The 23388-nt window shown below is 35.8% G+C and overlaps 2 protein-coding genes across 4 annotated transcripts; both read right to left on the reverse strand.

The window, feature by feature from the left end:
* Nucleotides 1-3607: 3607 nt before the first annotated feature.
* LOC121417991 (putative 2'-deoxynucleoside 5'-phosphate N-hydrolase 1) lies at nt 3608-9577 on the reverse strand. Of its 2 annotated transcripts, none has more exons than XM_041611699.1 (5): nt 9415-9577; nt 7240-7441; nt 6203-6259; nt 5104-5214; nt 3608-4428 (listed from the first exon to the last, which is right to left on the reverse strand). In XM_041611699.1, the coding sequence occupies exons 2-5, from the start codon at nt 7394-7396 to the stop codon at nt 4328-4330; spliced, it is 426 nt and encodes a 141-aa protein (XP_041467633.1). In that variant the 5' UTR covers nt 7397-7441; nt 9415-9577; the 3' UTR covers nt 3608-4327. The 2 variants fall into 2 exon arrangements, with proteins under 2 accessions (XP_041467633.1, XP_041467631.1); XM_041611697.1 differs by having other exon boundaries at nt 7240-7444.
* Nucleotides 9578-12909: 3332 nt separating this feature from the next.
* Nucleotides 12910-23054, reverse strand: LOC121418868 (putative 2'-deoxynucleoside 5'-phosphate N-hydrolase 1). 2 transcript variants are annotated; one of them, XM_041613053.1, is made up of 6 exons: nt 22819-23054; nt 20806-20987; nt 19437-19448; nt 17327-17383; nt 15353-15463; nt 12910-14820 (listed from the first exon to the last, which is right to left on the reverse strand). In XM_041613053.1, the coding sequence occupies exons 2-6, from the start codon at nt 20951-20953 to the stop codon at nt 14714-14716; spliced, it is 435 nt and encodes a 144-aa protein (XP_041468987.1). In that variant the 5' UTR covers nt 20954-20987; nt 22819-23054; the 3' UTR covers nt 12910-14713. The 2 variants fall into 2 exon arrangements, with proteins under 2 accessions (XP_041468987.1, XP_041468988.1); XM_041613054.1 differs by lacking the exon at nt 19437-19448 and having other exon boundaries at nt 22819-23053.
* Between the last annotated feature and the right edge of the window lie 334 nt (nt 23055-23388).

Consider the following 23388-nt stretch of genomic DNA (forward strand, 5'->3'; position numbering starts at 1 on the left):
GACTGCAACACAAATTCGCAATCAGTTTTGAAATTTGAAATGTCTGGTAATTCATTTGAACAAAAAGCACACGTAACAATGATTTCTATTGGCAATTCCAAGGTTAACGATTGATTTCTTTGAGTAATTTTGAATCATGGGATCCAGTGCTTCACAACACAAAGCTTAGCAATTAATGGTAAGGTTGATTTTACGATTGCATTGAACTTTACATGCAATCAATTTTACAAATCAATTGTATGGTAGTGATTGTACAATAAATTGCTACAGCATTTTGTCACAGGCCTCAAATATTTTATTATATGTATATTGAACAAATTTTTTCACAAAATATTTTTAATCATTGAAAACGAAATGAAGCAGCTGCTGATTATGTTGTCAAAGGAAGTTGGTATTTTCATATTTTTATGGGGCTTATTGATTGTTGCATGTTCCCCAATCTATATATGTTCTTGCCTGAAATTACAAATATTTTTTTTTGTAAATAGACAGTATACATGTATATGCATTTGTGAAGGACATTTTAACCTGTAAAAAAAGAATGATACTGAATGTGTGTGCATTATGATTACGTGAACAAGAATTTTTTTAAACCTGATTTATATTTTAGTTTTTGTCCAATTGGATCAAAGATGAATGTTGTATTTGTAAACAAATCAAATTAAATTTTGATGCTGCTATCTTTTTACCCTCTCGCAGTCAAAGTACAGTAAGAGTATTGAGCATTGCACCTGTCTATCTATGCATCCCCAAAGTGATTTCCATGCAATATACCCAATAACTTGTAATAATTTCATGGGGTGTATAAAAGGTAGACCACATGTAAATTCTGAATAATTACTTCAAGCAAGAGCACCTATGTGCACCCATGAACACATTACATACAAAATGAATTGAATTTTCTTTTAGGATTTGACAATCAACAGTGTTAATTAATGATAATTAGTTATTTTTGTTCGTATAGGTTTGTGTAAAAAGAAAATGTTTATTTCCTGAACGTTGGTATTGGATTGGGTCCTCTTTTATGAATGCTGAATATTAATACATAATCCTTTAATAAAGGATTCCCAAAGGCAACCAAGTTAGACTCCTAATAATAAGAACATAAGCACCAAATTATGATAATTCATTGTTGTATAGTCTTATATACTATTGTTTTGTCCTCTTTTCCTCATATTTGAACAAAAATATGCATATTCATGAACACATGTCATAGACACATACATATACCACACCCAAAATTTATAGGCTTATTATGGTAATAATGAATTTATTTTTGTACAAAATTAATTTTAGATAGCCTGTGTTGGGATTATGTCTTACATTGTACAATGAAGTAATGACCTTGTTTCATAAAATGAAAAAAAAAGAAGTTAGCTGAAATTACCTCTTATTAGCAGTAAGCAAGATTGTAACAATGACAACTGTTGATATCTGTTCAAATTATTTATGAAACAAGGACATGTCTTCTTTCTGACAGTGTGAACTTGAATAAGATGGTGCCTTCAATTAAGTTATTGAATAGCATATTATTCTAGCGAGATTATATAGTTGCATGAATTCCAAACAAATGTTTGAAAATGACTGTTAAGTACTATTTTGAACACAAATATAAATGATTGGTGATACTCTTTGGATCAATTGATTTTGGTGAAAATTGTCTTTACTTTATTTTGCTGAGATAACAAACATTCCATTTTAGCCTTTTTAATGATTAACTTATTGATCAATATACATTTAATCTAATGTATGCATATAAATTATATATTTAAAATGCTGTAGTTATTTAAGTTTAAAAATGTATGAAATATGTTAAGTAATAATCATGAATAAACATGAACATGTACAGTAATGTCCAATATAAGTACTTACATTTATCAATGGAACCCATTCCCCTCAAACCATCAAATTGAACTTATTTCATAACGAATAGAAACATTACAAAAGTAATATTCGTTGAAGCCCCATATCTTTTCTCTTTTTAAAACATATGTACAATTAGTGAAACAAACCAATTTTTAGCATAGCTTTGAGGAAATAATTGGTTAAAAGTAAGTTTTATGGACCCACTCATCATGGGCCCATATGGGCTGCCATATTAATGAAATTCTGGATCTGCCAGTGTTGTCCACATCAGTCGGTGTTCACATAATGAGATTTCATTATTCTTCTCTATGGGCAAAGGCATCCTTGACCATTCTTTTATACATTACAGTGTGTGCACAAAGGTCAAGTCCACCCCCCCAAAATGTAGATTTAAATCAAGAGAGAAAAATCAAACAAAGACGAAAAAATTTCATCAAAGTTGGATGTAAAATAAGGCATTTTAATGCCATTTTAAAGTTTCACTTATTCTTAACAAAACAGTTATATGCATTACTCGGTAATAGGCACATTAGAGCAACAATGTCTCTCACTGCCCATTTCTTACGTTTTTTATTGTTTGAATTATACAATATTTCAATTTTAGTAAAACTTTAAAATGTCATGACTTTTAAAAAATTTCAATTATGATGAAATTGTTTTATTGTTACGCATGTTGGATTTTTTCCCCTATTCAAATCAACTTTTTGTTGGGGGTAGACTCGTCCCGCATACATTCGTAATTCCGAAGCTTCCTTATTCCGAAGCTTCGTTATTCCGAAGGTTCGTATTTCCGAAGGTTCGTTAGTCCGAAAACGAAATGAGGTTCGTAATTACGAAGGTTCGTTAGTCTGAAAACGAAGTGAGGTTCGTAAATCCGAAGGTTCTTTAACCCGAAAAAGAAATGAGGTTCGTAATTCCGAAGGTTCGTTAGTCCGAAAACTAAATGATTAACTTACCTTATTTTGATTTCGGACTAACGAACCTTCGGAACAACAAACTTTATTTCGTTTTCGGATTAACGAACCTTCGAAACAACGAACTTTATTTCGTTTTCGGATTATCGAACCTTCGGAATAACGCCACAAATGTTTGGATTAACGAACCCTTTTACGTTTTCGGATTAACGAACATCGAGGTATAGGCAATTTATGTGTTTCGGAATTACGAACCTTCGGAATAAAGAACCTTCGGAATTACGAAGTGTAACCGACTTGTCCTTCAGGCAGGATAAGGCATGTTTGCCAATCCTAAGAACAACAATATATTTTGTTACTAAGGAAAGTTTGCTGGGTACTTGAATTTAGTAATAAGAGAGATACAGATGTTGTCAAGCATATCATATTATTTGCTCTATTCACAAATTAATGTATGTAATATTAGGGAATTATCATGCATAATTTGTGTATATTTGTTCCAAAGAACAATAAAAAACATTGAAAAGATCAAATGTACTTTTCGTAATTCCTTGTCTGTTGGGTGTATTGACTTGTTTGTTATTATAGTATATGTTATGATAGGCAGACCTGGGTTCCATTTCCTAATAGTAACAAATGCACAAAGAATAGGCCAATCAGATCGGTAGGTTTTATGAAAAGGAGCTCCGGCCACTATTTTCTGCACAGTAAATAAAGAAATGTTGTTAAAGCCTGTCACTCTAACAACGTGTTGTTTGAACTTTTTTGTAATCGTTTAAACTTTTTAAACAACTTGTTTATAAAGTTTAAACAGTAGTTGGGCTTAAACAACGTGCTTTAAACAGCGTTTTTACAGTGTAAAAGCTGTCAGTATTGACTGTCAGCTTTCACATCATTGAAGTCTGGTTTCGATTGGCTGAGAAGCACTGTTTCTATGATAACTCAAGAAGAGAATGACAAATGGTTGATGCTAACAAGTATCGTGTAACAGTACCGTGACCGTAGTGTTCCTTTAGGAGATTAGAGTGGGGTAAAGAAAGAGGAAACTTGTCAAGAATTCAATGATCTCGAATTGTAATCAAGAAAGTGACTCGTATCACTTATATATCATGAACGTAGGAGGAAAGAGGACCACATACTCTAGCCTAGTTTGCACCATGGTTTGATATATCTTATCAGCTGTACACCCATGTGTAGTATCGCAATATGTTTAATTCCCGATCAAGGTGAAGTCCTTATGGACGGTGACGTGTCAACAAGAGCACCCAAGCAATTGTTTGACGATTTTGTAAATGACAGTCATATTCAACTTAGGGAGTGAATATATTTCTTTTCATTCGCTCCTTGTTTGATATTCCCAAATATTAAAGCAGAGTGTTATTAGATGGGTAGGGTGCATGCCAACACTTTATCGCCGGTCTTAGGTGTAAACGTTACATGTTGATTCCTTTTTGTAGTCTCTGGTTATTTTGAAAGTGACATTTAAGAGGATGAATCTCTCATTAAACTCTTTTACCTCCGCCGTTTCAATGAGTAAAATTGTTCTTTCAAAAGAATTCGCTGAATATCGTGGGCAGATCTTCTTCCCGATAGTCCTTCACTATAAACGAATCACCGTCATGAGCTCCTCGAACCATCGCTGACAGAACTTGGGGGGGGGGGGAGAACATGAATGAAGACGAATTGAATAGCATTAACACCATAGAAGTGTTCTTTATGATTTTAATTACAAGTTGAAAAAGAGAAAAAAATACAGAAAGTTTAGAAGAAGAGAACGAATCTCACTTTTCCTTTTACAAAAAGTTTGACCCTCACCCTTATACTCCATAGCACAAACACACTCGCACACGCCTCATACAACACTTGCGTCAAAACTATAGTAGGCCCAATTGTTACTCTATAAACATGATAAACTTTCTATCCAATAGATATGGACAAATGAAAAAAAAGGCCAAAACTATAAAATTGAAGACTAAGTGCATGTGTTCATAAAACTTGATCATGGTAATTGATGTATGTGTTGTTTTTTTTTATCAGATCTGACGTACAACTTTCCTTGATTTACTAGTTACTAGGTTGAATCAGAGAAAACAGGACTTGTAGGATAAAAAGTCCAACAAGTCCTCTTTCAAAACGTGCTTGCTTAACTTTCGCCCGTTTGCCCCATTTCCCAATTTTTTTTATTTCTTGAAAAATCATAACGGCCTGTCGTCCACGGGGCCGTCCCCTTCCACCCCCCCTCCCCTCTAGGCACCGCCCCCGATAACTCCGGCTACAATATGAGGCTCGATCGTTTTAGAAAATGGGTCAAAATCATTCTTACCTTTCCCCTCTTGTGGGCGAAATAAACACAAGACTTTCTTCTTCATAAGTTGCGCTCTTCCAAGCTCGACACCAACTCCGAGGGACGGTTGGGTAACCTCGGCAACCACCACTACAGTAGAAGGGGGTTGGGGTGGGGGAGAAAGTTATCATTGATGGATGATAATCATGAAGATCGATATTTTTCAGGAATATAAATTCTCACGTGCTTGGTATAAGGATTATGGTTGGATTCTTTGGAATGTTCAAAAGTAGTATTTATTTGGCTGCTCATCCCGAACACTGCATGAATGAATGGTTTATTTCCAATTAGTCGCCAATGCGTCCAATTGCCAACTCGTCTACTATCATTTGGTCTACCATCAGTTCGTCCACTCACCACATGGTCTACATTTAGGAGTAGTCTAATGCCATTCCGTCTAATAACCAGTTGGTCCAATAACCATTAGAAAAAAAACTACCATTTAGTCCATATACCATTTGGTCTAATTGGACTAAGTGTTCAATATTATTGGACCAAATGATTGTTAGACAAAATGTTGATGGACGTAATGGCATTAGACTAAATGAAAGTAGACCATGTGGTGAGTGGACAAACTGATTGAAGAACAAAAGATAGTAGACGAGTTGGCAATTGGACGCATTAGCATTAGACGAATTGGAAATAAACCATTTATTCATGTTGGCAATTTACCGAACGAATTATAAGCAATCCTAAAAGTAGAGGGCGCCAGGGTATTTCGATGAGGGCATTTTGGATAGCATTTTTTCAAAGAAAAATATTGTGAATACACAAGCCTCGCTCCATTTTTTAAGATTATCCTTTCTTCCATTTATCATTATTCTTCATTTGTTATTATACGGAAAATGATGGGGTCTTTGTTATCAAATTCGAATTCTTCTCATTCATTCACCATGAAATATGAAATTAAACTCATTCACATATTAGCGATAAAACATGATTACACAATAAAAGGAAACGCACGAATGACGATATGGAGGGCCAGCAAAAAAGAAGTACTGAAACGATCAAACTATAGAATAGGTAATTACATAAATATTCAAAAACTTAAAAAAACAAGAAGATAAATTTGGCGTACCGTCAGAAGAATCGAGCCATGCGATGTCTTGTTGATATATCTCTGTTTCTGTCATATCTGAACAAACAAAGTTGGTAGGAAACATTGGGTCACGAAAATGATTTTGAATTATTGCCAAAATTATTATATTCATTAATAATTTCGAAGCCATCTAAAACCTAAAGATTTTCAAAGAATTAATGTCATAGGTGTCCCATTCTGCGCCTAACTGGCTCATATATATATATATATATATATATATATATATATATATATATATATATATATATGTGTGTGTGTAAAGTTATACATGTACAACAGCTTTTGGCAACTCTTTTTTATTTAAATATTGTAAGAAATGGATGAAGAGAACATTGTTCATTGTTCAAAACTCACCTTCACCCGACAAAGGAATATATAATTGGTATAGTGTCGAAAATCTGTCTATCTGACGGTCAATCGGATCGGGCTCGCCCTAGCTACTTACCGTCTCTGTGGTCTAGTGGTTAAGGCACCGGCGTTCAAAGCTGGGGGCCCGGGTTCGATTCCCGGCAGAGACATTTTTTCGGCATCACCAATTTTTCCAAAGGGTAGATAGCTCTGGGGAACCTTGATTTAAGCTACGCCTACCATTGTTCTCTTCATACATTTCTTACAATATATATATATATATATATATACGCGGGATGATACGCCCAGTTATTCGATATAATCCAATTTAGTTTTACCGTTGTATCTTCTCAGGACAATTGTTTTTTTCTAGAACACTCATCTTCTACACTCTAAAACATATTGTATTAAAAAAGTTTATAATACGGAGGAGTGAGAGGACCACATCAAGCATTTTACACTAAGATAGCACTGAAATCCGTGTATTTGGTGTTGTATATTCACAGATGGTGTCGATCGATCTTAATCATGTTAACATCGTAGCTTTTTCAGTGCAGGCCCTACCATGCAGGCTTTGAACACCCGATTTAAAAATCCTTGAAAACATCATTCATGAAAAGGAAAAATTAAACGAAACGCGAAAAAATAGAAGTGAAGATAAGACCTACCAGCTTCAATCTTCAGGACATCCTTGTTTCCAATGACTTCTGTCAAAACCTTTCCATATTGCTTGAGTTTATGGATAATCCTGGAGTAGAGTTCCGCATCTTGACGTCCACCCTGGATGCTGCCACAAAAATAGATCTTCAAATCTTTGGTATCCATCTTATCCCGTCAGAACTCAAGACTGTCCTTGATGTGTTCCTCTATCTTCTTCAAGGCATAGCAGCGGGTGATAAAATGTGATAGGCGACGTTGGGTATACGCAGCTGTCATCCCCAAATAACAGTAATATATTAAAAATACCTCCCCGCAATTTCAAGAACCATTTAATGTTACCATTATCAAATCGAATAATGCCTATATACTCCGAGAGAAAAAAAGTGATTCAACAAATATTGACAATTAATTTGCGAAGTAAATATGCATACCCCACGCAGACTAAAGCACCCTTTCAGGGCACTCGCAGAAAAACTCTTGAGGCCCTAACTGAAAGCAGGGACGAGAGCTGAAAGTGATAAAGGAGTGATAGAGTAGTGGTTCAGGATTTCAATACTTTAAATCATATGCACAATTTTGTCTTTTTATCTTCGATTGAAATAAATGTCAGCAAATTAATGCATGAATTATGTGTAGGACCTAGCATGAAGAAATAAAAGCATATCACTTCCCCAACTCTCCCCTCAATGAAATAATATCAGAAGGTTTCTTCTACCTTGATACCTTTGTGTAAAGAAGCCTATTTTTTGGACGCGAAAAACTGGGAATGGAATTGATATTTATTTCTGTATCTTCTTTGAATGTAAGGAGTGATCAGCTTCACAATGCCACTTCGTAAAGCAAATAAAAGTAATCTTCAAGTGTTCCAATTTTAATAGAAACGTGAGAAGATAAAATGTGATGGTGTTCATTCATTTTTTTTTTCTCAATCGTGCATGCGTTCTAGAAAAGTGGCTGAATGCGGGTTACTGTATAATATACATTGTATATTATGAAAGAATATTTAAAATGCAAGCAAAAAATAAACAGAAATGGAAATGAACTGAAGAAAGAGAGGTTTCACCAGAGAAAGAAGCTGGATTCATCGGAACAGAATATGGGGACCTAAAGAGCAGATTCGTAGCTATGGTTTTCAGTTTGAGGGTTCGACCTTGGCTGAAAAAAGTTGACAAGCAAAAAACAAACAACAACAAATAAAAATGATCAGTCAACACGCTTAGGTAACTCGTCTCCGAAATAATTGAAAAAAAGTGTTATCAGTCAAAAATTGGTCAGCTCGTCGCCCCCGGCCCCGCAAAAAACGGTTTTCCTTCCCATTTTTTTACTTGCTTTTTAAAATGTGAACAAGATGAAAATAAAGCAAGATGACAGAATGAATGTGATACACCCTAACCTATAACTCTCCCTATACAAATCTGTACAATCATTTAAAAGACATCTAAACACATATCAGGGGCGGATCCAGGATTTCCCGAAGGGGGGGGGGGCATTTTCCGATGAAAAATTTGACAAGCAAAAGTTTTTAACCCCAAATTAAGGATACTACGTCCCCGAAAAATTTTGATCAGCAAAAAAAAAAAGGAGGTCTTCACTTTCAAAGTGTGTTTGGGGGGCACACTTCTGTTTTATCGGCATTTTTCATTACAAATTTTAATTTTGCTTCTCAAGGGGGGGGGGGGGCGGACGGGCCGGCTGAATATTATCAATATACCATTTATTTTTCAATCTGAAGTGGCCTTGTTTCCGTACCCTTCCGTATCAGGTCCCTGTGTTGCTGTCAGATAGTGCTATGAATTAAATCATCAAAACTCTGTCTCAAATAAAAATATAATTTAGTGGTCATTCATAGGACTCAGTCGCTCCACGTTTTCATGAGCCGTCACACAACGCTTCATTCTTTATCATAGACCTATTATTGGAGGAAAATACTAATGAGGTAGTGATCGCGATTTCAGAGGCACCTAGGATGGGTACATAGCTCTGTCTCCGCTCTGATCCATTTTCCGATTATTTAGAAGGTTCAACTAAGACGATAGACCTCCGATGCCATAGTTTTTATAATTAGCCACACATACCATGAAAATACACATGCTTGATTATGTAAAAATATAATGTGAATTTCCGCAAGTCTACAGTTTATGATACAAAACAATATTGAAATACAGCATATGGATCTTACCCACCAGTAATGTTGGAGAGCTTTTATGTAATTTACGGGTGTGTATCCGATCTAAGGAGTTTCAACCTCTCGGTGAATTGACCGTTTAGGATTTTTTATCTCTCTGTATGAGTGGCCTCTCAAAATGGCTAAAGTTCTTTGATCTGTGATGTCTTTTCTTGGATATTATGTTGTTTGTTTTGCTTCAATAGCAAATGTCGAGAGATAACAATAGATAGACCTTCCTAAAAAATAAGCTGGACAATGGACTGATCGATAGAATGTGGGGAACGTTCTGGGAAAGTTCTATATGAGTTAGCCGTACGGTGGGGGAAACCTTACTTTTGTAATTGCAGATAAACAGAAGAAAATGTCTATTACATCACGGAAATATTTTCCCTTTATCTTAACTGCCCTAAAAGACCTTCGTTCAATTTAAAAGTATAATGATTAAACTACTTGCATAATGAAATGAACTGTCAATTTGTTGGCCCGATAATGCAACGGATCAGTTTGCAAACAGACCAAAAACAATTTACGCATATCTTTTTTTTTTTTTTTACAAAGGTTTTCTCCATGACTTCCTCGCTAACTACAATAGGAATGCCAGACATAGCCATGAATAATTCATTGATGGAGACTGGATTCCACGAGCTGTTGTTGCAGGTTGGACGAATAGGCCTACCTCGTTAAATTTTACCGATCAATGGATCCCCCAAAAAAATAACGTTGATTAAATTGGTCTGATTTACTAAACTGATAGAATGGAATGTTTTCCGTAGAAAATAAAACAGTGCAGTTTCCTGGACGTATTTTAGTCCCATTTTAGTTTGAGACCAATACCCTTTCAAATAAAAAGACAAAATATGTTTGATTTAACAGCTGGACAAAAGTAAAGACTTGAGCGCGCGAAGCGTGCACTCTTTAGGTGAATGACCACCACTGGTAGTCTCGGTAGAGGAAAACTTCAGAAATTCAAAGCAGTACCAATAATTATTACATATGGTCTGAAAGAGTGTTTTCTCAAATAATTTGATATCATAATTATGCGGTATGTGTTAACGCTTCAATGACCAGGAGGTATTCTTTGCAGTGATGTAAATTTTGATTTTAATTTACGCCAAATGCATGACTGCAATAGTGAATCCGGATGTCAATTGTGTCATAATCCTACAAGGGTTACATTGAAATCCATTTCAAACACCTTTCAGCAATGTGCATTATAATTTATAATAAACACATTTAGTATCAATTTCCAAATTAATCTAATTGAAAATGGATTAACAACTATGTTTACTAACTCATTAAGGATTTTGACATTATTGGCAACTGGATTCATTCATTGTAGTTATGTCTTACTTTGGCGAATGTCAAAATTTACATTATCGCTAAGAATACCTACTGATTATCCAAGAGTGAATACATACCATATATAAATATGGTATCAAATTATTTGGGAGAAGATACTCTTTCCAGTCAAATGATTATGCGTCCATGCCCCCCCCCCCTTAAATTGGGGATTAGTGAGGTGTCGATTTTTTTTTTACTCGAACGGTAGTCTGAGACAAATATTTCAGGGAATTATTTCATATAAGGATTCCATTTTACCCCAAATTTTGAATGAGCATAGCGAGCGCGCTGAAGAGTTAAGATAATCTTAACTCCGTCACGTAGTCTATTTCGCCTGTGAGGAGTAGATGATATGGAATTTGGTAGTTGAGTAACGATGTAAAAAAAATATATGAAAAAAAAAAACATATTTAATGGGTGAAGTTTTTGGTGAAATTTTGTGATTGAGTGCGTGAAGTGAGCTGAAAACTTAAAAAAAATATTATTTAATAATGATAATAATAATAATAATAATACACAACATTTATAAAGCGCTTTATACATAATGTTTCAAAGTGCTAAGAAAGGAAGAAATGAGAAGAGTGCGAATAGTATAAGACAATTAATTAGGATTATATAGTATACAACAAATAATAATAATGAAAGTAAGAATATCATTACTACAATTAATTAGAAATACAATATAGAAATCGTCTAAACAGATACAACTTAAATACAAAAGATCGACATCTGAATCAATTAAAATCATGAACTACTGAAATATTAAATACAATATGACTTGTGATACAATTTAACTGAGGGGTATAATTACATGCAAATCAGTAAGGCATGGAAGGATAGGAAATGATAACCAAACACCCAACCAATACCCAGGAGGGGATGGGAACATGCAAGATAAACTATAATTACATTGTGAAAAGAAGAAGACGTGCCATATTAGTTATATCAGTCTGGCTCAGAATTTGCGGGTGCAGAAAGTCTGGGTACTTTTCTCCATCCCTGGCGACGTCCAGAAGATATTACCTCCCACTTTCGTCTTTTCAAATGAAAAACAACCCGAATGATATTGGATGTTTAACCACGTGAGAAAGGACCTAAACATTTAAAACTGTAAGCCATAGTAGGGACACGGTGAACACACCAAAATAAGGTAGGAGTGCCAGGAGTTGACGCATGGAGGATATCATTGTATTTTCTCCCTCCCACGAGAAGCGCTGAAGCTTTGACATTCCTTGAGTTCAACACCTTCATTCTCATAGCAATCTACCTCTCTACCCACCCCTGTCTCTTCCTTTCACATTACTTGTTTCATCATCGATTCTTATCCGATTTCTTTCTTAGTAATCACTTCCTCTTGTTACTATTTTCTTTTCCTGATCCTACACGCAAATTCTCTAACATCACTCTCCTTTTTTATCAAACTTTGTTCCTTTCAACTCTCAAATTTCATCTTGCCCTCCGCCACTCCCTCTTTTATTCCATTCCAGTACTTTATTTTTGTAAGTCATCCAATCTTTACTGTGCTTTCTTCCTCTTCTTCTTCCCCTCTTTCTACTTTACTTTTTAACTTTTCACAATCTCTTCATCATTATCGTTCCTCTTCGTATAGCTCTCACCCTCCTTATTCCTGCTTCCACTATTCTATTATCCTTATTCTTTATCTGCTCTCCCATTTCACAGCGAGACAACTCCTTCTTTTTTTCTTCTTCTTTAACATCAAAGCTCTAATAATAATGTCAAGCTTTTATGCAACATTAGTCCAGATTGGACGTTGATGTATGAAAGCTCTCATGATAAGGAGGGAATTTGCACTGTGTTAGGGATTGGGAGTAAGGCCCTCCATGTTAGCTTTGGGAAAAAGAACTTCCAGATCAACGTCCAATCTTGCTGAAATGTCAACTTTCATGGGAAGAGCCAATCAGGAAGCAGAATTTTCACTGTTGTCATGGCAGTTTACATTCCAGCAAGAGTTTTTTATGAAATGGGGCCCTGGACTAATACTGCATATGCACTGTACAGAATTCAGACACAGATTCATTCGATCTCCAATATTAATCCAAGCACAGTTGACCACGTGATATTCATCATGATTCCTCTCTCTAACTCACTTTAACAACTTTTGGACATCACCCCACCTGAACTACTCTACATATCTACTTCTACATTTGGCTCCAAAACAAAGCGAATCATTATTTTGTTGCAAATATTTATTTTCATTAAAAAATATCACACACTTCCACTACAATGTAGAATGATTTGTTAATTGGTAGTCCGCTCTATCAAAATGTTAACTGGACCCGGGTTTTCCAAAGCAGGAGTAAACACTCCAAACTACTAACATATGAATCCAAGCAGCTGCATTTTTTCTAAATATTCGCAAAAAGGGACCCACAGCCAGTAGCATATCCAGGATTTATGGGGGGGGGGCACTTTCTAGTCTTTTTGTTGAAAAACACCAACCCATATAATTGAACAGATTTGGTTTTTCAAACTGTTGAAACATATCACATACAATACGACCATGGTCCGTTCCATAAAGGTTACTATTATGATAACTTTGCCATAAAGTGGTAACCACCATGGTTACAAGGATCAAGGCCAATCAAAATGAGAATTCTATGGCAGTTACCACTGGAAGACAAAGTTAACACCGTAATAGTACCTTTTATGAAATGGGCCCCAGGCCTGAATATGGCACATCACCAACAATGTATTTTCAAGTCAATGATTTTTTCCCAAATGCAATATATACAAATGAAATTGGAATGTTTATACCTTGTACACCTGCTTTGTCTTTTGTACATGTCTGGGTTCACCCCAAAAGGTGAAATACTAGATCTTCTACAACCACTTCATCTAATAATTTCCAAATTAGCCCAAATACCATTTTGTCAAATTTACCATAAGGCTACATCCATTTCATTGAATATCAACTCGGTCTATCACCACTGAGTTTATATGGTTAGATTAACTGCTTGTGAACAAAATTTTCATTCATAAGTAAAAACAAAATGGAAGACAAAATTGAAATGAGACCAACTGGTCAAGTATTAGAGAAAATGAGGATTACACCAAGTGTAGTGCAAACCAAGTGGCAATTAGATTGAATAGCTTTAGCCCATGTGGTATTGGACTAATTGAGAAGTAGACCAACTGTTTGCAGACATAGTGAATATGGACCTCCAAAATTGACATTCCCTGCCAAAATTACGGAAAACATCCATTGTTTCCCCCGGGACCCCCTTCCACAGATTCCTCATACGGTAACTTTTAGGCACATAACATTGCAAGTGAATAATTATACCCTTGCCTCATTGGGATGACCTGGGGCCCAAATCTTTTCACATGATAAAATTGAAGAATCCCTGAGTATGCTTATATCACAAACTTTTCTTGCTAGAAAACTCATGGTAGAAAATGTGACTGTGTTTAGTTTTGAGCAAGTTCAGATCAACAATATAAATGAAATACATGTCATACAAAGACTGTAGGGAGATCTTCATCCCGTGTCCCATGATGCTAAAGTCACAAGATCAGAATGTAATCTATGATATTCATAACACAAATCATATCTAAGGGGGTAATATTGCAAGAAACTTGAATTCAACTGCAAGTTGATTTCAGGTCCCGTATTGATCACAAAATATTGAATCTAAATAGGTATTTGTATTGAAGTACTTCATGCAACAGAAAGTATTGATTTGAAATAATAACAACTGAAGCTACAATTTAAATTGACTGCAAACATCAAACTTTTGCAACATTCCCAATTACTGACAATTTTGTAAAATTCCTTGCCTCTAATGTGAATAACCCAACCAAATATGGACTCCAAATCAATCTCATGATTATGTAAAACCTGGATTGAAAATTGGCTGATTTTCACCTGACTTCTAATATACCAGTAAATTAATTTAGTCCCATGCATTCCTATTCCTGTTGTGACATTCAACTCACTTCAGTCCAGCTATCAATCAATAACCAAAGAATTCTTTGAGTAATCCTGGTACATCTTCTTCCTTGTAATCTTTCACTAAAAAGTTCTTTCCATCATCAGCACCACGCACCATTGCTGACAAACCTAAGGGGGAAGATGTCGAGACAGAAAGAGAAAAAAGAATTAGTCAAGCATGCCAAACAAAGAAAACATATATATTATACTTGTGAACTAGTAACAATATTACACACACAAGGTACTTTTGAAACAGTTCAACATTCAACTTCGACATTTTCCGCGACCAAATCGCTCCCACAATTTTTTCAACCGGGCCGCTCACTGACTTTTACTTTGAAGTCTTGCGCATTTTCTTAGAGACCAAATTTATGATGCCTAGGTATGCGATTTGAAAATGCAACATTACGTAAGAGCATGTCAGACCCAAAATTGCTCCAAAACACGATTCTGTGTACAAAGTCAATGTAAATTGAGTTTTCTCACCTATATTCATAAAGATATGACCATGACCATTCAATTGAACAATTGCATTGTATAATTCTAATTACAATTTACATTTCCAATATAACTTTAATTAATGGAATGAACTAAAGAAGAAAACAAAGCCCTGATACAGAGAATTATCAATCATATTTGTCTGCCTTGTAGATATACTCACGTCTGTCTTCTCCTGGTCTGAATAAGCAAAGCACCCTCTTGTTCCATGCAACAGCTCTTCCTAGCTCAAAGCCAACACCCATTGATACTTGGGTTACCTCGGCTACAACAGCTGCAAAAACAAAAAAGAAAAGGGAAAAACTTACTTTTAGTTCTCAGGGAATGTATTAGGGGAGTCAGTTTGAAAAGTAATGAATTTATGATTAACTCATTGAGTGCTTCGTGCACGCTACGTATCCTACTATAACATGCCACACTCATGCTCGCACGCCTACTATTGATTGCTTTGTGCTTGCATTGTTTCCTACCCTCGCCTGCTTCGTGCATGACCGCGCACATTCGGAATAACAATCATTGTTACGCCGTTTTGCATTGTATTGCGCATCGCATGCACGCCGTAATTAGCACTATTGTGTGCAGTGTGAACTCTGCTTTCTGACAGATAAACTTGCTCACGCGGTTTACATTCGACTTTGTCGAGTATTTCTACATTTTTTACAAGATATGGCTCCGCCTCTGAGAGAGAAGAGACCTAGGTTTTTGATCCATACAAAACACTCCACAAAATGGAACTACTTGATACAACTCATATTTTAGCGGTAAAGATAATAACAAATCCATATTATGAGGACATCATTATAAGGGGTATGAAATTTCCTACAACTTTACTACACAATATTTTGTGAATAAACTAATCGTTAGAGAGTTACAAGCAATTGTAATCATGACTATTGGAAGGAGTGAATACGACTCGCGATCCCAAAATCAATGTGGCACAGGGGGGTTTTGTGGCTGGCACAGGGGATTAGCATCGGATTAGCACTGTGGCATTGGCTTAGTAGTGTGTGTGGCATGTTAAGAGTTTAAGGACAAGTCCACTTCAACAAAAAGTTGGTTAAAATAAAAAGAGAAAAATCCAAGGAGCATAACACTGAAAATTTCATAAAATTAGGATGTACAGGGAATAATTTTGCTTTACAAATATTAATAGCATTTTTGGTTATAAGAGCAAAGCGCTCAACAAATTACATCGGTAACATCATTTTTAAACCTGTATTAAGTAGTTAAAAGCAATAGTCATTTTTATCTTGTCATTTTTATAATATTACTCAAGTATAGTTATCCCAAGTGTCTCATCGGGGTCCGCCGAACATTCGAACAGTGTAAATTTTGCTAATCGATAAGCGATCGGAGGCAAGCCATTCAAACCATTTGATCAATCGATGTTTACTCCCAGGCCTAGTATGTACAGCTCAAAGGCACGGTATCTTTGATTTGAAAATTCACCTAAGAGTCCTAAATTGCACAAAAATGATCTGGGAGTATTCACCAAAACTATAAAAATAGAAATAAAAAAAGTAATGGCGTAACAATTTGCTTTTAGTCAGGCAGCACATGCCATCTTCTTTGACAAATTGGCCATATCTGATTTTTTACTTTTATGTGATTGGTGACATCACAAGGAAAACTTTCAACTTGGTGACAAATTTCTAATGGTCATCTTCTTGAACAATGTTAAACTTGGCTAATTTGTCAAAGTAGCTGTTAAATCATGACATATGCTGCCAGACTATCAGTTTCATAACAAACCGCCAGTAGTACCTCAACGGGAGAATCGTTGACACTCACTTTTTCATAATTGATATCCTTATAATGTATGAAATTTGATATAGTTATATGATAATTTATTCACAAAAGTTAAACCTTGAACTGTATTTGTGAAATTAGCACCACTGTGACTTATTATATAAAGATTTCATCAATAGCTTAATCAAATATGGACTTATTTTTAAAAAGTGTGAACTTACTAACTTATCTTTAAAAACAACTTTGATTTGTTTCAAATTAGAATTTGATGAAGATATCAGAGTAGAGCTTGGTCGATTTTCCTGCTTTTATTAAAATAACTTGTAGTATTGAGGCAAACTTAACCTTTAATGCATGGTGTTTGCAGTATTCATTTCAACAGACTTACCATCAGAATCTTCCAACCATGCCATATCTTGGTCATAGATCTCCACATCAGTTTTTGCTGCAAAATATAGAAAACAAAAATAATCAAAGTGATAATCTTGATTCCTGTCTTCTTAAAAATATTTACAAAAACTAAATTTGAAAAAAAGGGGTCTTTCCATGCAACTTGGGAAACCAGGGTTCCCTTTAGTGTGGATCTTGCCACAGCTCTTTTGCAATTGAAATTTTTTTCTAGACTTGTTTTTCATTTAAAGAAAATAGCCCCACTGGTTCATGGTACCGAATCAACTATCCGAATTAACAAAATCACTATTTGCTGAATAAAATAAGGATACATGATGACACAATTACATGTACAAAAATGATATGAACAACAAAAAATAATAAGCATATACATTTTTTTCAAAAGTACACATTTGATTGGAAATTTTTGGAATCCTTTATTTACTCTTGAAGCTCTGCCATGTTACATTGTATATATACTTATATAGTGACTGATCGCACATCCAACCTTATCATAAGTTGGTAAGGTTGGTAACTAAATTTGATCATGAATGGTGATAGATCCTGAGTGACAATCAATAACCAATCACGATACAGGAGCATTCAAATAAGCCATCCATCACCAGCAGTGATTTATAGTAGCGATGGTAAATTGCTAATTTGGTCCAATCATCACTTCGTCTAATCATCATTTTGTCTATGACCATTTTCTCGCATAACCAATTGGTCTTGTATCCATTTCATTTTCATCCATTTTGCACAATTTAGCACTTAGTCCAATTAGACCAAATGGTATATGGAGTAAAAGGCTATTGGACCAACTGGTTATTAGACGAAATGGCATTAGATGAAAGTTGACCGTGTGATGAGTGGACGAACTGATGGTAGACCATATGATAGTAGACGAGATGGCAATTGGACAAACAGGCATTAGATAACGTCTGAAAGGGTGGATAGATGAAACTAGACTCCCAAACATTTAAAATTGTAGTTCATTTACAAAAATAATTCTTAGCATACAGTAGGTTAATATGGGCAGCATGATGTGATGACTATATCTTCCCTCATGAACCCATAAATCATTTGCAGCTTTGGCATAAATCTGTGACATCATACTATTCAAGGGGGGGGGGGGGATAAACAATAGTTCATCTGGCCCTGAACAACAGATTCACTGCTCAGATTTATGCCAGTGATTTCCAGACAGTGCACTTTTTAATATACTGCCATTACATTTAAAATAATTGAAACAGACAAGGTGAGTATAATCCTCTTCCTTAGACTCTGGTGAGTCGAATGGGGGTGGTGGGGACATTACTCTGGTTTAATGATCATGTGATAAATATCATTTCAAGATACAGTTCAGATTTAACTCATAGGCAAGTTATTTCAAATCACCTTTCCTTTTATAGGATAGCCAGATTAACCAAATATATATATATATATACATGTAATATACAAGCATGCCTGATAATAGCAGGGTACAAAAATTGCATGTCTTGGGCATTTCATGAAAGTTGTCAGCACTGACTAAATTGTCAGTGCTGACAACTTTCGGTGAAATCCTTTTTTTTTTGATTGGCTGAGAAGCACTGGCCTCTGACTGTTACTATGGTAACTGTTGGAGAAAGACAACTTGTCAGTGCTGACAACTTTCATGAAACAGTCCCTCAGTAACTACAATAGCACGCCAATGAACTCTTTGTAAAGGTGCTTGTTACTTACTTTCCAGTGGGTCTAATGACAAACACGATTCAAAGGTATGTTATCAAAACATCAAAGTGTGCATATCTCAATGAAATTAAAACCACCATGCCGTTTGAGTTCAAATGACCTTCTTTTGATCATGTGCAGAATGAAACAATGAACTGGTCATGCTCAAATGATTGATATTCTACAAATATGATGATTGATCATGAACCACTAAAAGTTACAATAATTGATTGTAAATACTGATTAGATATCTCTTCATGTTATAATTATAAGGCACATAAAATAGTCAAAGCACATTGCATTCAATCTCTGTTAAGACAAAAGGACATATCATGTGAAATGAAATTCTGAAAAAATAAGAAAATCTGAGGGATAGATACTAAAAATTTCTTTACCTCCTGTTGGAACTGTCAGTGTGTTGTAGGATCAGTAAATGCAAAATAAGAAAATCCATGGAAAAATAAAACAAATGAATAAAATTTTGTCAACCATATGTATCATAAAAATAATAATTTTAAGATTGAGAAATCATTAAAAGAAATGGAAAGCTCTTTGATATGAGGTTGGGCTCTAAAAAAGAGTAAAAACTAAGTTCTTGACTATCTGTGTCTGCAATGGCCTCATTGGCCTGTCTCTGGGCTAACTGGGTATAATTTGCCAGATGAAGTTGTTATTCACTTTCAATAATAAAAAAATCCATTAAAAAACAGTTTATTACATAAGACCTAGGGTTTATAAAGCTGGAAAAGAATAATCTCATGAAGTATAATATTGCTGAGGGATTACGAATTTGAAGAAACTCTGATTAGTTCCTGGTCAGAATTTTGAACAAAATGCACCACTGATCTTAGTTGGTAACTTCCTTTGACCCCATTCTCATTACCTTCCTAAAACTTGTTTTAAGTGTAATGAGAACACTTGAAGTGGTCTTGGAAGCGATCTTCTAAAAGGGTTCAGAAAACCACCTCGCGATGTAGTTTTAAGGATCGTTTTGCCTTGTTAAAATGGTTTTAGCGTAAAAGACACAACCATTAGCGGGAAACGATCTTCGCACATTTTGAGAGTGCTACTCAATACACTGTGTGTAGAATATCTATGCTACGGTTTCAAATTTTGCATGAAACATGTGACCTCATTGAGAGCAATCCTGTACCAACAAGAATGCTTTATGTGAAGTGGTTTTGAAAACCACTTTCGGTGATCAGGTGGGGATGCTACCAAAGCAATCTGCCAAACTGGTTTCCTGAATCTGTTTCCAGTAAACTAGTTTAAGAAAGTATAATGCAACAGGGGTCTTTCACTGGGCTTCTGGATCCTGTTACATCAAGCTTAGTGATTAATTGCAAAGCTGATTTCTAATATTGATTGCATTGAAAAGTATATAAAATCGATCATAAAAAATCAGCATAACAATCATTAAGCTTCATGTCACAATACCCTTGTTGGTTTGAAATAATTTTGTGTTTCATTTCTAGATTTGTGTTTATGCAGGGCACTGTCATTTGTATGACACACCTCTGGAACCCAAATGTTGCAGAAAGAGTTGAGATCAAACACAACTCCAAGAATGAAATGCAACCTGATTTTATGAATTTGGAAATCACGCTTGATTTTTAGATTTGCATTCAAACGCAACTCTTTCTTCAAAAGGCCCCTGGAGGCTGGACCCATTTGAGGAAAAACGTAATATAAACAAAAAGAATTTTAGTGGACAGGTCATATTATTTGAATGTGTTGTGATAGATATGGTGGATGTTTACTTACATGTTGTGCAATCTTTGTGGCCAACATGTTCTGTGAGGACTTTCCCATACGCTTCCAGCTGCTTGATGATCCTAGCGTAGAGCTCTGCATCCTGTCTGCCTCCACGGATACTACCACAGAAATAGATCTTCAGTTGACGATCACCCATGTTTATTCGTAGTTATGGTCTCAAGGTTGAGTTTCTGAAAAACAGAATTTTGATGAGAATAGAAGTTGTTGATGAACAATTAATAGGCAATATTTAGAACAAATCTTCAATGGTCACCTTGATAGTCAAGAGCTACAAAAAATTATAATTCAAAGTAACCATATAACACCAACAAATTGTTGAGGTCAGGTACGTAGCATGGTCCTGATGGGATTTTTCACAAACTGAAGGATATGTGTAGGATATAAAGTACGTTAATAGGCTTTTTAATAGCCGATTACGGACAATACGGACGCTTGCATCGCGTAATGTGGGTGAAGAACAATAGAAAACAAGATGGCGGCGTAAACATTGGGCAAGTCTCTTGGACCGTATTTTCATGATATTTTCTCATTTTTTGATGAATTCTTGTCTAAAAATAAAATCCATAGCGTAGAAATGTCGGAAATGAAGTTGTATCCCATGTTCATGATTTAGGGCTAATCTTTTAGAAAGTAGAAATCTCGGGGGCAAGTTTCAGGTTTTTGGTGGCACACACAAATGTATAGAAAAGAAGACGTGGCTTCGTATGAGAGTAACCTTACATTAGTAAATGTTTTTTACTCTCTAGAAGCCTCCTGGCTAAGGAGAATGGGGTCGCAATAGCACTCCAAATAAAAGAGGGAAAAATAAATTATGCACCTACTTCGATTATATGCATGATATGGATCAAGGTCTATCGTGACATATTAGAATCCTGACATTGAGGCACAATCTGGACCCTAAAAAAAAGTTAGACCTCTAATGTCATGTTCGTTCTCGGTATCGATCGGCCATTTTGTTTTCAATTTTGAAAGATGCCCGAACGAAGGAGAACGAACGAGACAGAACTTTTCCTTTTTTTGAGGGTCCAGTGCCTTGTCGTCAGGATTCTGAGTCACAATAGACCTTCATCCATGTAATCGAGGTTAGTGCATAATTTATTTTTTGCCCTTTTATTTGGGGTGCTATTGCGACCCCATTTTGGATTTTGGAGAGTATCCTCTGCCTAACAATATTACACGGACAAGTCCTGGGCTCTGGCCTGCTTCGCGGGTAGCCTGGAGGCATCTGGGGAGTAAAGTATTCTACCTTCGTAGATTACTCCCCTAGGCCCTATACCGCCTGGCGCTTGAATATATAGGCTCCCACACACCAAGGGAAACGGCAACTATAAAAATGCACCAAACTGCTAGTTTTTGTTTAGAATCTGAGGTTAAAGGTAAATAGTTTTTGTAACGATATAAAAATGAGTTCGTACAGAATCCAATGAAATGACCACCAAAGCTGCTAAAATAAATGTCCCGCTTCAACCACTGAACTAAAAATATGTATTTTCAGTTCAGTGGTTGAAGCGGGACATTTGAGCACTTTTTAATCTAGCACCGCTCATGATTTTGCCGCCCTCTATACGCGTCATGTAACTAGGTTGCATTAACAATGGATCAAAGATGGCGATGACAACAAATGTGAGTAAACTCTCTTCTACTTTTATTTTTCTATCGCATTTCTGCGATATTTTTTAACCATGTAACTATCCATTTTTTGCCAAACGTTGCCAACTGATATTTTTACCCATGTACAGAAGTGTTAACCTCAGATTCTAAACATAACTAGCAGTTTGGTGCATTTTTATAGTTGCCTTTTCCCTTGGTGTGTGGGAGCCTATATATTCGAGCGCCAGGCGTTAGGGGAGTGACCTACGAAGGTAGAAGACTTTACTCCCCAGACGCCTCCAGGCCACCCAGAGCTATTCGCGGGCCGGAGCTCCCGCGCCCGGTTATCATTATGGCGGCATGAACTAATAACTAGGAGTTTCAGTTGAATCAATCTTTGTTGATACTCACGATTCAGAAATCAGTTTGCTTTTCCCTGAGTTGTATGTGTCGAAATGGTTGCCACTCGTTGTTTCGGGTGTTTTAATAGATTTTGAAGAGATCAATTTAAGCAGTATCCACCAGTGCAGTGCATGTACCAAGTAGCAAATCAAAATGTAAACAAGAACTTATCCCACGTGCGCGCCCGTATCATTGGCAAGTTTCGTTTAATAGATGGCGCTCAACCAGAGAATTCAAGGCCAAACAGAGGGAGGTGCCGTGGCCGAGTGGTCTAAGGCGCCTGGCTATACATGGAAAGTCAGGAGTTCGATCCCCGGCGCGGCACCTATGCCCGTGAGCAAGGCATTTAATCTACAATGCTCTTCTATCCTGTTTTCAAATAAATGGAAATGCTATATGCATTATTGGTAACTAGGTGTGCACTTGTTTAAAAAAAAAGAGACAGTGCGTCCCACAAAAAGAAAATGAACGAAACCGAGATTTAACAACAATTTTTTTTTCATAACCTAATGAACAAGAGACAAATGATTATTCCTCTTCACGCATGAGTGAGCAAAAACAGTTTGAAGACGGGATACT

The sequence above is a fragment of the Lytechinus variegatus genome, chromosome 7, assembly GCF_018143015.1.
Source record: "Lytechinus variegatus isolate NC3 chromosome 7, Lvar_3.0, whole genome shotgun sequence".
Classification (NCBI taxonomy): Eukaryota; Metazoa; Echinodermata; class Echinoidea; order Temnopleuroida; family Toxopneustidae; genus Lytechinus; species Lytechinus variegatus.